Source organism: Hydra vulgaris, chromosome 03 (assembly GCF_038396675.1).
Source record: "Hydra vulgaris chromosome 03, alternate assembly HydraT2T_AEP".
NCBI lineage: Eukaryota > Metazoa > Cnidaria > Hydrozoa > Anthoathecata > Hydridae > Hydra > Hydra vulgaris.
In genome coordinates this window covers 60,272,748-60,290,000 of record NC_088922.1, presented here as the reverse complement: position 1 = coordinate 60,290,000, position 17,253 = coordinate 60,272,748, and the positions used below count along the sequence as shown (strand labels likewise).

Below are 17,253 nucleotides of genomic sequence, written 5' to 3'. Positions count from 1 at the left end.
AGAAAAATAAAGCAGAATGAAGTTTGTATAATTATTAAAAAACAACCACTAATCACAACAGTCTGAAGAAATGATCAAATATTTTAAATAAATGAAATTGTGAAATAAGATTGTGAAAAATTATAATATATAAAATACTTTTATATATTATTTAAATCTTATTCAATATTTTCTTATAAATTAAATGCTTGTAACTCTTTTGCAGATAGGTATACAAAATTCAAGACAGAGGAGTCTAAGAATATATAAAATTAATTTAAACTTTTTGGTTATTTTAAAACAAAACAAAAAAACTATTAGAGTTATTTTGTTTTGTTTTAAAATATATCTATTTTATTTTTATTTTTATTATCAGTCAATTAATTTTTCAATTTAAAACATTTAAATTTTTAAATAAATAATTCCTTAAACTTTCCCTCTAAACAAAAATCAATATTAATGTTTCATACAATGCACAAATAGCTTTAGCATAATTTTTCATTGGTTGATTATTAAATTAGTAATTACTAGTTTTTTCATAACTTTTTTATTTATAATCCTTAAATTATATATATATATATATATATATATATATATATATATATATATATATATATATATATATATATATATATATATATATATATATATATATATATATATATATATATGTATGTATATGTATATATATATACATCATGGGTACCCTGAAGGTGACCTAAGACCTTATATCATATCCCATGAAATTTTTCTTTTAATTTTGAAAGTAGTCTATGTGCACATTCCAAAACTATCAAAAGTTAAATCATTTTTTGATAGCTTTTTGAAAAAACTAATTTATAAGGCTTTTTTTAACTAGACCCTTAACTTTTTAACTTTTAAATTTAATTATTGTTTAAAAAAACAATAATTAAAAATATGTAAGTTTTGACTGTTATTGTATTTTTATTAATTTTTGCAATACAATAAACTGATCGTTTCATTAAAATAGTGTTCACGGTTTTTAATAAACTAAGAATTTAATGACCAAAAATATTTCCAGATATTGCAATTCCCAATCACTTAATTAGAGGCTTGTTCAGACATTTACTCATTTTAAAAGTTGTTTGGCAAAAGTGAAAAAAAAAAGGAAAATCAAATGTTGCTAAAGTCAGTGGTTATATCCAGAATAAAACATGAACTATATGATCACTAGTTATTTTTTTGTAAAATCTTCACTTCCAACTATGCTGCAAGAAACCACTATCAGAGTTAAAAGTTACTAGAAAAGAAAAGGCGAAATTTATAGAGCAAGATAATGAATAACGGAAAACTTGAAAGATTGCAAATTATATAAATCAGGAAAACAAGATGATAAAACCAAATTCCGAAGGACTGATGTTCAAGAAAAAAACTAGACAAATAAGAATTTTTAGAGCTCTAAGGAACAGTCACAGTATTAAGGATGACACTTAATTGAATGAAGAGTAACACAAGAAATAATTTTTGTAGATGGCACAAGAGACATTAGCTCTTTAGAGCAGTGCCCATTATAGTATTTGTAGAAAAGAGAAAGAGAAGCAACATTACAACGATGTGATAATGGTTGGAGGTTGGCTGCATATCTAGGTCTAACTATGTTTACAATGCATTTTTGCACCTTGCCTAAAAGAAAAAGGGCATCATTTAAAGATCCGCTCCAGATATGGCAACAGTGTTCCATACAAAGACGGATTTGAGATTTATAGAAAAAAAGAATAGAATTCTGAGTTAGAAAGTAGCGACCATGATAAAGAGATGCAACCCTAGCAAATGCTAAATTTGCAATTGATTTGATATATGGTTTCCAAGAAAGATCGGTAAGAGTTAATGCTAGAAAAGGAAGGGTAGATAACTCATTGAGCACATTACCCATCATAAAGATAGGAAGATCTAGATTATCGTGATAAAGATTAGCTAAAAAAAATTGAGTTTTATCTGAACTGGTGAACTTTAACACCAGCCACTGAGAGCTCTATGCTGTAGCAGAAGTGAGATCCTTCAAGCTCAAATGCCCCCTTCAAGCAATCAGAAAGTGCTGGCTTCTTATCAAGACAAGAATAAATGGTAATTATCAACGAATAATGCCACCTTAGATGTGGGAACTTCAGGGAGACTGTTGATATAAATTAAAAAAAGTAGAAGGCCAAGGATGAAACCTTAAAGAACCCTATGAAGTTACAGGAAACGAAGAAAAGTGCTTTCAATCAAGGACAACATTTATATTATGATTGGATAAGGAACAATTTATTCATCTTTGAATTGTTACCTGATACACTGTAAGAAGTGAGCTTATAGAGAAGATCAGCATGCCAAACTTTAACGAAAGCTTTTTCCACATCTACCTAATGCACAATAAAACCTATCAGTAACTACTGTTAACAAATCAGCAGTAGAATAAGAAGATCAAAATCCATAATGATGATCAAAAAATAAGTTATTAGATTGAAGATGAGAGATAAAGTGTTTGTTAATTAGAGATTCAAAAACCTTGCTTATGATAAGAAGAAGATTAATAGAATGGTAGTTAAACAAGTCAGATTGCTCTCAAGAGTTCATAAAAATAGGGATAACAGATGCTGCCTTCCAGCAGGCTGGAAAACAAGACTCTGATAAGCATTTGTTAAATAGTTTTGAAAGTATAGACAACAGCTCCGGAGAACACTTCTGCAAGATTGTAACCGGTATGCTGTTTGGACTACAAGCTGTAGAAGAGTCTAAAGCAGGAAATCATTTTAGATACAGAAGCTGAAGTGACACAAATGTCAAGCAATGAATCAACCTGTTTATTGGCTATATCAGGTAGAATGCAACTAGTGCAATCCAGAGATGATATTGATAAGGAACTCTTAGGAAACAACTCAGCTTTATCTTTAGGTGAGGTGACAAAATCTGAACCATACAAGAGAGGTGGAACAACAGATTTGCCCTTATTAATGATATCGTTAAAATACTTCAGAAGTTGCGAGACCCTAATTTTTGAGATAAAACACAAGATTTCATGGCCTGAGAATAGCGGGCTTTGGGGTTAAACAAAAACTTTTTACAATGGTTTCTAGCAGTAGTAAATAGATGTCTGTTTTCTGAAGAATTGTTATGCTGATAGATATGAAAGTAATGGTTACGATTGGAAATTGCAGCAGCACAATGAGTGGAAAACTATAGAGAAGAGTAAGGCTTGACTTGGAATCGTCAAGAGGGAATAAAAGACTTCATGCCAGCCTGAATCCATGAAAATACGTAAAAAGCATATTTATCAGCAGGAAGACGAAAGATTTCTATACAGGATCATCACAAAGAAAACTATGGAAAGAGTCCCAGTTAGCTTTAAGGTAGTTGTAAGAAATAGAATGATAGAGGGATTCTGACAATGAAGAAGAATGAGATAATAGTTTTAGAGAGATCAAATGGTGATAAGAAGCACCTAAGGGTGAATGTGGAGAAATGCGAGAACTGACTAGGATCAGAAACAAGACATAAATCGAGTAGAAAAGGTAAATGATTTGGATTGTCTGGAAAGCAAGTTGGAAAGTTGACTATTTGAGTTAGAGATTGAGAAAGGCAAAAGTTGTGGGGCTTAAGGCCAGCAGAGTCATATTGACACTGGAGCCAAGCCATTCAGTGTGATAAACATTAAAGTTACCAACAACATTGATATTGGCTGAAGGATAAAGAGAAAGAACTTGGTCAATTTGATCAGAAATAACATCGAAAAAAGCGCAGTGTTGAGGCAAAGGAGAGCGATATAGAACAAAGAGAAAGGCAATAGAGTGAAGTGGTGCTAAACAAAAGCACATAAAAGAATAGCCTATGGATTCAAACTTGTTTCCTGACAAATGGGTGAATTCTTATAAATGCAGATGCCCAGGCCAAGCATGTGACAATTGGAGTGTTTACAAATTAGAGGAAGATAACCATTAACACTAAGATCACAAGATTAGACAGCTGAACTCAAATTAGTGTTACAAAGGGAATGTAGGTCTGATGAACTTTGCAAGAGATAACACTCAAAAAAAAAAGTTACTTTGAAGACACAAATGTTAGTGAATAATAGATTTAGAGAACTTGGAGATGACGATGGTTTTTTATATTTTATAATTTTTAGTACTTTAGTCCATTTTAATTTTGTTAAAAAACTTGACTCAAACCACAGATAGTACTCAGTATACTATTTAATAGTCCAAGCAATTCTCTCATTACTATAAATAAAGCCTAGGCCGTAACAAAGGGCTACAAATGTGGCCTGGACAATGCATACCAAAAGTACGAACAGGGACATCATCCATGCGCAATATGGCACTTTTAGTACTAATACTTTACAGCTGTTAATGGAATCAGCCTCTCTGAGAGCTACTGTAGAGTTAGGGAAACCTGACTACCAGCCGGCCTTAGAACCATAAAACAGAGTAACAGCAATTGGTTTTATTTGTTCACCTGACCTTATATCTTGTTAAGGATGGTTATATCTAAATATAGATGTGCACATCCTTAATAGATTAACCTAACCAAGCGTTCATCCTTATGTGGATGTAACCTAAACAAGTAGATGCAGATACAACCTATATAAGTGCCCATCCTTATAAGGATGTACACATTCTTTACAGATAATTCTAAACATGATATATAAATTCTTAACAGATTAAACTGAGGCTTTATCTTATTAAGGATGTGCACATTGGTTCTACCTTTTAATGAATTCTGAATTAAGTGTATAGCATGTGTGCACTAAATTTTTTCACTTTCATCAAATTTTTTAAACTGGTTACTTTAATACAAATGTTTATTAATAAAAAAACTTTTAAATGTCTTTATTTAAAAAATTATTGTTTGTTTTTTTTTGATACTGAAAGATTGTCTGAGATTAATAAAAAATTCCAATATAAAAAACTTAAAAAAATCAAATTAAAATTTTTAAAAAAAATAAATCTAATGATAAATTTTTTTAAATTAAAAAATAAATATTATTGTTGGAATATTTATGGGTATTAGATATTTTAATGAAGTAGTGGTGTAGTCATAAGTAGTTTAATTAGAGATGAAGAGTAAGATAGTAAAAAAAAAAAGATATAAATTTTTTTTTATCACTTTTTTTTTAATCTCCAAAACGGATAAATTTATATAGAATTTTTAATTTTTAATATACAGCATTATCAATAAAAAAATGTAAAAGAACTTCATAACAAAATCTAAACCTTTTATTAATAATTATAATAGAACAAAAGTAAAAATAAAAATTGTTTTTCTTGAATGAGCAATTTAAGGACCCAAAATTCAGCAGCTACTAACAATGAAAGTAACTTTGAAACTAACTTTGAACTGTGCTAAGTTAACAACTGACTCTGGGTAATTTAGCATCAGAGATTGTCAGACTAAAATCTCAGATTGTCCAATAAAGTCACAAAATACTTAGACATTTAGAATGATAAAAGAGTTCCTTAAAATAAAAAACTTCAATAATCATTGATGTGAAGTTAACAAATTAAAATTTAATGTTACATATTCAAGCCTTTCCCAGGAAATGCATTTGGTTTTTTGTCTTGTATGCCCATGCATGAGTATTTTATTTTAGACAACTTGGTCACGGCCATTTGCAGGTTTCATTATATTAGACATTGATGAAAAAACTAAGTTTCAAAAACAAAAAAAGCAAAACTAACAAAATAGGAAGTTTAAATAAATTAAATAGAAAAAAAAAAAAATAATTTAAATAATTTGTATACTGCTTTTACTTTTGTTTATAGCAAAAATATAAATTGCTATCTGTTTGTAAAATATATTTGTATAATTTTAATGTAACAAGTATATATTGTGCCTATATAAATGTCTATGTAATGCATGCATGTACTTTGAGTATAACTTTGTTAATTATATAACTATATATTTACTTGTTCATAAGTATACGCATGCTTAGCCAGATGTGGTGCGTTTTTGCCAGATATGGCAACAGTATTCCATACAAGGAGGGATTTGAGATTTATAAAGATGAAGAACATAATTCTGAGTAAGAAAGTGGCAAGCACAATAAAGAGATGCAACCTCAGCAGAAACTAACTTTCTAATTATATGGTTTCCAAGAAAGATCTGAAGTAAGAGAATGCTACAAGATGAAGGGTAGATGACTTATTGAATACATTACCATTCATAAATATAGAAAGATCTAGATTATTGCAATAACGATAAGCTAATAAAAATTTTTTATCTGAGTTAAAGTTCACCAGCCACTGAGAGCCCCATGATGTAGCAGAAGTGAGATCCTTTTCAAGCTCAAATGCCCCCTCCAAGCAATCAAAGAGTGTTGGCTTCTTATCAAGACAAGAATAAATGATAGTATCAACCAAAGTAAATCAATAGGAGTATCAGTCAAGGTATCCAAAATTATAAAGCGCTAAAAGAAAAAAAAACAGTGATCAAAAATGTAAAAGAATAGAAAGTTAATATGAAACAATTAAAGCTATGTAAAAAATGTGTAGAGCCTAATTGAAGCTTAAAAACCATGTATACATGAGCGTGTGCATTACTTAGAAAATACACTGAAAGGCATAAATGGTATAAAAAATCTAAATGTGTAACATTCAAAAATTTACAGCAAAAAGACTTTTATATACAAAAAAGAAAAGATAAGTGGCTACAAAGCAAACATATGACCAGCAGTATTTAAAAGAAAAGCAATTTAAAAAAATGGATAGTGGTGGGATTTGAATCATGGACATTCCATGTATGAAGTAAACCCCAGGCCTTGTTTTAAATAAAAAATACTTAACACATTAGCTTAACGCAATTTGACATCATAAAATTCTTTTTATTTTTTTATTTTTTAAAGACATTAATTTTTTTATATAACTGCAGTAATATTAATTACCGCAAAATGAGTTAAATGTTATTTAACAGCTTTTTTATTATTACTATAAACGAATGTTTGTTTTGTTTTTTGTTTTTTTTTAATATTAAATATTTAAATTTAACATTGCATTTTTTTAAATGTTTGACATTTACAAATTTCTTTCTTTTCTCTACATTGGCATAAATTAATTAAAATATGTTAAATTTTTTAATTTTTAAAATGATTATTTCTTAAATTTCTAATTGCGGCTTTGCAACTACAAATGATTTTTTATTTAAAAAAACTAGCGAGTAACAAATAAATAAAATTACCTTAATTTATTTACTTTATTTATTAAAATTTTATCAGTTTATTATTTTATTATTAAAATTATATCGCTGTATATATCGTTTCTTAAACAATAAAAGAATAAATAAAATTTCAATATTGAATAATATTTAGCAATATTTATAAATAAATTTGACAGTTAAGTTAAACCCAAGCATTAACTTTAATTTTAATAAACTTAAATATATTTTTAAAATCCAAATTAAATTATATATTTATATAATCTTAAATAAATTAGATATTTTTTTATCAGAATAAAATTATATAATTTTATTAAATTAGTTTTAAATTAAATCATATACTTAATATCAGAATTAAATTATGTTTTTATGATCTTTGCTTCAAGCCTAAAAAATCAATATTACAATAAAATAAAAACAAAATAAGAATAAAGTTAATTTTATTTGAGTTTTTTTCATTAATGAATAGCACTTATATCAAACATAATTGTCATCCAAACTTTTGTAACAAATAATTTTACGTAAACATCATTCAAAAGTTAATGTAACTTTTTTAAAATTATTTTCTTCTTTTATCTTACTGCTTAATGAATAATTTAAAAGTTAAAAAATGATAAAAAGTCGCTAATACAAATTGCTTACTGCTTACATAAAATTGCTTAATGCGTACGTAAATCACTCTACACAATGCTTTAAAACAAGGCCTGAAATCCCTTATCCAAATAAGTTAAATGTGCATATACTTATAAACAAATATATATAATTATATAATAAAAAAAGTTATACATAAAAGTATTCGCATACATTACATAGACATATTCATATAGTGACAATATATATTTGTTACATTATAATTATACAAATATATTTTACAAACAGATAGTCATTTATATTTTCGCTTTCCTCTTTAAAAAACAAAACAAATAAAATCATTCTTATTAATATCAACAAACTGTTCTTTTTTTTGCTATGCCTTATCCAATTTTGTTGCTGAAAATAACAACCACAAAAAAACAAAAATAAAAATACTACACAAATTATTTAAAATATATATATATTTTTTTCTTTCTATTTTATAAACTAACCAAATGAGAAATTTATTTAAATTTCCCATTTTGTTAACTTTGCTTTTTTTGTTTTTGAAACTCAGTTTTTCCGCAACACTAAATATAATAAAACTTGCAAAAAACCGTGACTAAGTTGTCTAAAATAAAATACTCATGCGTTGACATACAAGATTAAAAACCGTACGCACTTCCTGGGAAGGTTTGATATTAGACAAACTTGTAAATTATGTTAGTAAGATTGAGTCTTAATTAAAGCAATGGTTTTTAAAAGTTAAAACGGTTATTCTTTTAACAGCTTATTTTAAAGACAAAAAATTACTTATACAAAGTGTTAAAAAATAGTGACAAACCTCAAAAAATGTGTAAAATGTGCCATTAAATAATATTAATGATTGTAATAACTTCGAAAAATCAACATCAAACCATGCCAATAAGTTTTTATCTAAAAAATTCCACACTGAATTCAAATATGTTTTATTTTTTAAATAATTTGTTTTAAGATTCCAATGGCAGAGACAAGGTCCTGTTCATGATGCTACATATTGGTAGGGTCAAATTTTAAATTTAAATTGAATGAATTATAATTAAAGCACAATCAAAACAAACCATCCTACAAAGCTATACAGAACAAGAACATAGTTTTTAAAAAATTTTACTGTTGTTTTGAAAACATTTAATTTCACTCATTTTGTTTTTTTTGCTTATTTATTTGAGTTGTTTAATATTATAAAAAAGTCAAATGATAAATATTAAAATTAAAATAAGCAAAAAATCTAACTATTTTATATTTTTGTAGCTAATTTCTTGATTTCTTATAGGTCAATAAAAACTCTAAATCTGCAGTTAAGTAGTCTAAAATATATTTTTGAATGTAAAAATGCATGATAATAAATGATAATAACTATTTATATTATAATTTATATATTCATAATGTTATTAGTTATTATTATTAGTAAAAAAAGTTTTCATAAAAATAATTAAAATATTTATAACAAATATTTTAAGGTAATTCAGAGTCTCTGCAAACAAGAGCACAAAAATAAAATTATTTTAGGCTACTTAACTGCAGATCTACCTAAACTTTTATCGGAAAAAGAATTGGTTTTTGCAAAGAAAGTTAAAGTTAAGAAGTCCAATGAAAATTAGTATTTGAAAAAAAATTAATTTTTTTTTAAACGCATTTCTTACAAATTATATAAATATTATAAATAGATATAAATATTATAAATATATGGTGTCTTGATAAAAATACTCATCTTGGGCAGATGTTAAATGCTACTGAATTGTAAGACATCCTAGGCGAAGACTTTAGGGGTAAGCAGAATAATAATGTTGACCAGCCTCAAACACCTTCATCTAATAGGCTGGCATAGATGTAAACCTCTTAGCGTTAAGTTTTTATGCCCCTGCAATGTTTACAACCCCCTCAAATTGAGGGGGGTTAAAACTTTATATGGTCTTTTTTTTTGAAAAATTAGAAATTATTGCATCAAATTTGAAATTTCTTGATGAATATAAATTTAGATAAAAATAGTAAAGAAAATATTTTATAAACTCGTTGCTCCCATGTTAAGGGCTGGGTGGGCCCAAAAATTAGGATTTTTTGTTCCCAAGCTCCAACCATCCTAATTCTTTGCAAAACATTCTTTTTTGATATAAGCATAAACATACAAAAGTTTGGAGTTTGCACAATGCCTGTAAGTGTCAAAACTCAAACATCTAAAAATTCATTGTATACCACTGTATATATATATATAAATATATATATATATATATATATATATATATATATATATATATATATATATATATATATATATATATATATATATATATATATACACACACACAGTGTATGTTATAAATAAAATTGCCCAGCGCGATATTTTGCATTCGTAAATCTGAAATACATTAATAACGAGCACGTTTTGCATCAAGTCTTTGCGCCCGATATTCAGAGTTAGAAATTGGTTCCCATGGGACCATCCATAAATTACCTATACAGGTTTAAGGAGGGGGTCACTCATATATATGTCATACCAGTGCGTACAAGGAAAAGGGTGGACGGTTTTTTGTTTGAATTTTTTTCATGTGAAGTCCGTAAAATCAGATAAAAAAGCTTTGGTTTTTTTAGTTAATGCATTTGTCTATGTATCGGAAAAAATATGTTACTGCAGCTTTGATATTAAATAAAAACAACAAAATATTGCCATTTATTAAAAGTTGACAACATAACTTTGTTTCCTTTTGGAGTTGAATTGACATGATTGATTGCGGATATTCTTAACAACTGAAATGTTTTAAATTTAATTTGAGATAAATAATAGTTAAAAATAAAAAAATATAACAATATAATAACAATATTTCTTTTATTTACAAAAAATCATACAATTTTACAGATTAAAACTTTTAAATTTTCAAAATTCTATCAAGTTTTAAATTTTCTATTCTCATTTAGACGAACATGTTTTCAAAATAATAAGCATTCTATTTTATCTGTTGGCAGTAACAATTTCATAACTTTCCATTCATTGTTTGAACAAAACAGAAAACTGCTTTCTAATTTAAACTGGATGTGCAATTTAATTATAATCAAGTGAATTATTTTTTATATACTTGATTATATACCTAATAAATATATAACAGACTTATATAATATACTTATACTAATATAATATATATTGGTGTATGTATAAATATACTTATACAAACATAATATATAAATAACTTATATACTGATGTATATTTTCAGAAATGCATTTGTTATATCAGTAAAAACCAGGTCATGAAGGCTTAAAACTTGTGACATTACATTTTTTCTTTTATTGTTTGTGAACACAAAAGTTTCAATAAACAATACGTATTAAAAATAATAATAAACAGCAGAATCCCATTAACCTGGACTCTGAAGAGATTTATATTTTGTCCGAATTAAGCAAAGCTCTGCACGTGTCGGACTTTTCGAAAATGTCTGACTTATTGAGGATAGGAGACTTAGTATTCTGAATTTTTCTGTTGCAGTTCTAATTTTTAGCTTCTTTTAGCTTCAAATTTTTTAATAAATAGACTTTAATGTAAGTTTAACTGAATCAAAGCTATCAGTGAAAATATTTAATTTATTAAATCATATTTGACACAAAAATATTTGATATTCCAAAGCTTTGAATTTTATTTGATGTTTTTGAAGTTTAAATATATTAGTCATTAGTTAATAAAATGTGATCGAACATGTACGAAATCGAAACTATAAATTATATTATGCTAGGTATTTAATTTTTAAACATTTGAGCTTGGAAATTTTATTGAAGTGTTTTTTAAAATTATGTGTGACATACTTTATTGCAAATATAACTTCTTTATTTAACAATATGCAAACTTTACTGTTTAAAAATATTTTAACTTCAACAAAAAAATTTTACCAAAACTATACGAGCACAATTTTTTACTCGCGTATCAAAACTAGCAAGCACTATTTGTCGCACCCAAAAAGCCATTTACTAGAGTTTCGCGTGCACAAAGCAATTGCTCTCACTTCACCACAAGGCCTATAATATATATATATATATTTACACACATATATATATGTGTGTGTGTGTGGGTATGTGTGTATATAAATTAGTAGAAAATCACTGAATAAAAATTTTTCATTTAACACTGTGATTCATCAACAAAGACTCATAAGGAATCTAGCACTATATTTTGTAGAATACATTTTAAAATTGTTTGTGTGTGTGTGTGTGTGTGTGTGTGTGTGTGTGTGTGTATATATATATATATAATGTGGAAAATAACCGTCGGACAACGGTTAATGACGGCCTAAAAAAACTAAAATTGCTATTTTGACCTCTTAAAATGAATTTTTGTCAGTCATGTTTGATAGGTTAATAAAATCAGAGTTTTGAAAAACAAGCTTTTATAATTAAACATACAATTTGGAAAATGCATATACTAAAATTTTATAAAATCATTTAAATTTTAAATAAGCATTTAAAATAGTTTTGTGGCGACATGCTACTTTAATTTGCTTTGTTGACAAATTTACGAAAAAAACTATATATTTCTTTTTTTTCTGCTTCACTTATTTATATTACAGTGGGTTGCCAAATTATTAAGAACACTTTACTTTTTAAGTATTTTCAAAGTTTAAATGATTTTTGTGAGCAAACAAATTCATTAGGTCACTTACTAATGGCTTATTTTATTTTTATTTGAAATTGTTCTGGTTTAATTTTTTTATTTCAAGGAGTCTTAATGCATAATGAGGTGATTAAAACAATAACTCTGCAACATTTTGCCCTAAGCGAGATTGAAAAAGAATGAAGAAAAATTTAAATATAAAAGTTATATTACATTTGTATAAACTGCAATATACATGAAAATACAAAACCTATCCAAGTAGAAGGTGTGATTGTTCATGACTTCCTGCTGCAAAAGTATTTATAATCTAATCTAGCAGGCATTCCAATATATCAGCATTGCAGAAACAGAGTAAAGTGTTGCATGCATGTTACTGAGTCTTTTGGTTATCAACCGATTTTTTACATGTTTCAGCATAGAAAACACTTGCTCAAACTTATCAATATCAACACAAAGCATTAAAATGTGGTGGTATATCTATACAGGCCATGTTTTAAATAAAAAATGCTTAACAAATTAGACTAATGTGAATTTAATGTCATAAACAATGCATGTGAATTTGACCTATTGTGAATTTTATCAATTTTATTACTATAATTTTATTTAGAATTAATGTTTCTGCTTTTATTTTTAATTGTTTTGTTTACTATTTAAATAAGAGGTTTATATTTAGAATTTAATTACAACGTTCATTTTTACCAGGCCTTCCCTAAAGAAACTTAATTGCATCACAACTCTATTATCTTTATTATTCCCTCCCATGAATAAATAGGCTAACACAAGAGCGGATCTATGGTGAGGGAAGGGGCCATGAGGGCGTCTTCCTGTTTTACTTTAAGTATTTTGTGAAGGATTTGAATAAAATGTTTGTTTTATAAAATTTTATTTAAAAGTTAATTAAAACGTTCATGTTATTGTTTTTATTTTTGTTATTTTATTTAGAATTTGAATAAAACCTTCATTCTTAAACGTTCAGTTTTTATTTTAATTGTTTTGTTTACTATTTAAATAAAAGGTTCATATTTAGAACTTAATTAAAACATTTGGGTTTTTTTTTCAATTTTTTTATTTAGAATTTAAATAAAACATTTGTTTTGTCATTTTAATTTTAAGTATTATATTTAGAATTTAAATAAAACATAATTGGCTTTTACTTTATTTCATTTATTTAGAATTCAAGTTTAACATTCTACAATCCGCTTTTGTTTTAATTATTTTATTTAGAATTTAAATAAAACTTTTATTTTGCTGTTGAGTTTTTTAAAATAATTTGTTATAATTTAAATCAAGTTTGTTTTTATTTTTTTATTTTAATTATTTAATTAAAAAAACAAAACATTCTGTATTCTGTTTTTATTTTAATTATTATATTTAGAATTTGAATAAAATGTTCATTTTGCTGTTTTTAGTTTTTTTGGATTAGCAAATAAAACTAAGTCTTAAAACTCTGAGGTGGGCAAAAAAATGCCAAACTCAGACACTGTCAGAACAGCAATTAGGTCGGCATTGTTGAATGGTGACTCTGATTTTAGGGGCTGTATATATATGTATATATATATGTATATATATATATATATACATATATATATATATACATACATATATATATATATATATATATATATATATATATATATATATATATATATATATATATATATATATATATATATATATATATATATATATATGAACCTTCAAATCAAGCATATATGGTAAAATTCTACAAAAAATGGGCCTTTTTAGAAAAATTCTGCATAGGCATTTTAAAGCCAGCACAGCTCTAAAAATCATTATATTACTAATATGTTATTACATTACTTAACTCTATTGATAGTTTATTGATAAATTTTATCCTAACTTACCATTTTTAAAAAATTAAGGGAGGAAATTCATGAGGATTTATGGCATAATTTAGAGTTAGTAACCCATAATGGGTTAGGAACTGCTACAACATAGAATTTAAGTATTTTTTTTTATCTAAGATCATACAAATTTAAAAGAAAACAACAAAGCACAACTTTACTAGACTTTGTATAAACTTTGAAAAATAGGACACAGAACTTAATTGCATAATTCGATTCTGTAAAACGTAGGTACCCATGTACCTATTCAAGCATATCTTCCATTAAACTAAAGAAATATGAATGTATAATAATAACAATATTGACATATATTCATATTAAACAAACTTGCCACACAAAAAAAATGCATGTTAATATTTTTTATTAGTAAAAATTTTCAGCTGTTTCAGATGCTTAGCTAGGCTTATGTATTAATGAAGTGTTTATCGACAAGAGAACCTCAGATTTTATATAGAATATTTTCTCATTATTTACTGTGCTGTTATAAATGTTTCTATTATAAATGCAATACATAGTTAACAACATTTTCCAAGACATTTGCAAAACTTAATATTTTTGACGCTTAAAAAAACATACCAAAATTATCTTGGCACAATTTTAGAAGATAAAAATTATGTAAAATTAAACATGTAAATGAGACAAATTGCTTAATAGTCTCAACAAACACTTAAAACACTTAAAAAAATACCTAAGAGGAAAAAGCCATGGAATCATAGTAAGTATATCATTGTAATAATATTGTGATTATAGGTCTAAATTATTTATAACTATAATACATAAACGATTGCAGTTGGTATTCAATATATATCTATATCTATATCTATATCTATATCTATATCTATATATATATATATATCTATATATATATATATATATATATATATATATATATATGTATATATATATGTATGTATATATATATGTATGTATATATATATGTATGTATATATATATATATATATATATATATATATATATCTATATCTATATATATATATATATATATATATATATATATATATATATATATATATATATATATATATATATATATATATATATATATATATATATATATATATATATATATGATTTTCTATAGTTAAAAATCTCAGGTTTCAAAAAATGGTGCACCATATATATCCACGATTCCATTATAAGTGGAAAACACATTAAAATTTCTGTATTTCAAAATATACACAACAAAAGATCCAAACTGAACTAAATAATGTTTGGCATTTCATTTACAGATGAACTAACGTTTATCAACAGAAAATGCTTAATTCTTAGCTTGACAACTCATTGGTTAACCAATGACTTCCTTGAAAAATCAGCAATTTTTCAAGTTTGTCAACTTAAAATACAAAATTTGCCAGGCTTTTAATACGCTTAGCAACTTGCATTGAATGACATTGTATTTGCTTAGATAAATGTTAAAAATATATCAAAAACTTTTAACCCGTTTTAACTATTTTCCGCCTTCTCTTGAAATTTATAGAATTTATCAAACTCAGTATCAAGTGCCAGAAAATAGGTTCAAACAAAACATCAAAAAAAAAAAAGATGAAACAGTCTGTATTTTATGTTTAAAAGAATTTTTGAGCAGAATGTTTTGATCTCGTTTTGTTGTGATGCTGATAACTTTAAATTAAAGATACTGGAAAACAATGAATGGATTATTTTAGAAAAAATAAAGCAATTTTAAAAATGTTTAATTATTAAACATTTAATTACCTGATTTTGGTTTTATTTTTAAAATTTTAGAGTTAACATTTTTTTATTATTTGTTATTATGTCTTATCTTATTTTGAGAAAATGTGCTTTTTGTGTTATAAAGGATTTTTTTATAAAAATAGCTTATTGAAAAAATATAAAGTAAAAATCATACCACTAAAAAGAGAATGACATACAGTGGAGATAAACTTAGTTTCCTTGTCGTCTTTTTTATTTAATATAACTTTTTCTTTTTTTGTTACAGTATTTTTAATTCTATCCATCTGTTTGTTTTTAATTAAAAACACACACAAAAGTTTAAATAACTTTAATAAAATTAATTAAAACTGAAAAAGCAAAACCTAGATTTAGAATTTTGTGAACATGAATTTTTTGTTCTTAAAACAAGAACAACGTGCACGATGCGCGTGAACTTTTCATAATTATTATCAGAGTGCGTGCGCGTTTACAGAAATATAAAAATAGTAGTAAAAATTTTATGCAGGGATAGTAGAAGAAATTTTGGCTGTAGTAGAAATTGTATCACAATACTTGCATTCTGTTTTGAACTGTTAGTTATTGCGATGAAATCAAGAGATATAAGATAAAAATCATAAATTGTTTTATTTGAATGATATAAAAGTTTTTTTGTGTTGTTTTTTAGAAACTTATATTGAATTTAAATTTTCGAATTGTTTTAAATTAAACTTATTATTAGAAATTAAATTGTTTTAAATTAAAATTATTATTATTATTAAGAAGAAACGCGGCAACTCGCAAAAACTTTCAGGTTTTGTCATCAAGCTCGTATTTCAAGATCTATACATTAAAATTAAATTTTTAATTTAAACTTATATTTTCACTAAATGTACTTCTGTCAGTTTTTTAACAGTGGTAGTTAGAAAGTATGTAGTTGTACTATACACTCTAACCATCACTGTTAAGAACCGACCATAAAAAATTTAAAATGTATATAGTTAAAATATTTCCAAATTACAAAAATAACAACTAACAGAAGAACATTTAACTTAAAGTAAAAAGTTCAATTTTATTGTATGGATATTTCTCGAGAGAATGACTGAACAAGCGCGACTTTCTCAATTGCGAACTGGCATAAGTGCGAATGGCGTATGTGCGAACTGGCGTAAGTGCGAACTTGCATAAGTGCGAATTGGCATAAGTGCCCCGAATAAAATTGCAAATATTAACATAAGTGCAAATTGGCATTTCGCACTTATGCCAATTTGCACTTATACCAGTTTGCACTTATTCCAATGTTAACAAATTCTTTAGGCGCACTTATTCGTCCCTCTTTTTAAACCTAAGTCATTGTTAATACTACGCCA

General features: G+C 25.9%; 1 protein-coding gene across 1 annotated transcript in view; it reads right to left on the bottom strand.

Annotated features, from left to right (window-relative positions):
• LOC105847064 (proline-rich protein 5) overlaps positions 1 to 16,287 on the bottom strand; it is a 22,671-nt gene extending 6,384 nt beyond the window's left edge. Inside the window, exon 1 of the mRNA XM_065793868.1 lies at positions 16,083 to 16,287. Within this exon, the coding sequence (XP_065649940.1) occupies positions 16,083 to 16,191 (109 nt within the window). The 5' untranslated portion in view covers positions 16,192 to 16,287. The remainder of the gene's footprint in view (positions 1 to 16,082) is intronic.
• Positions 16,288 to 17,253: the final 966 nt, after the last annotated feature.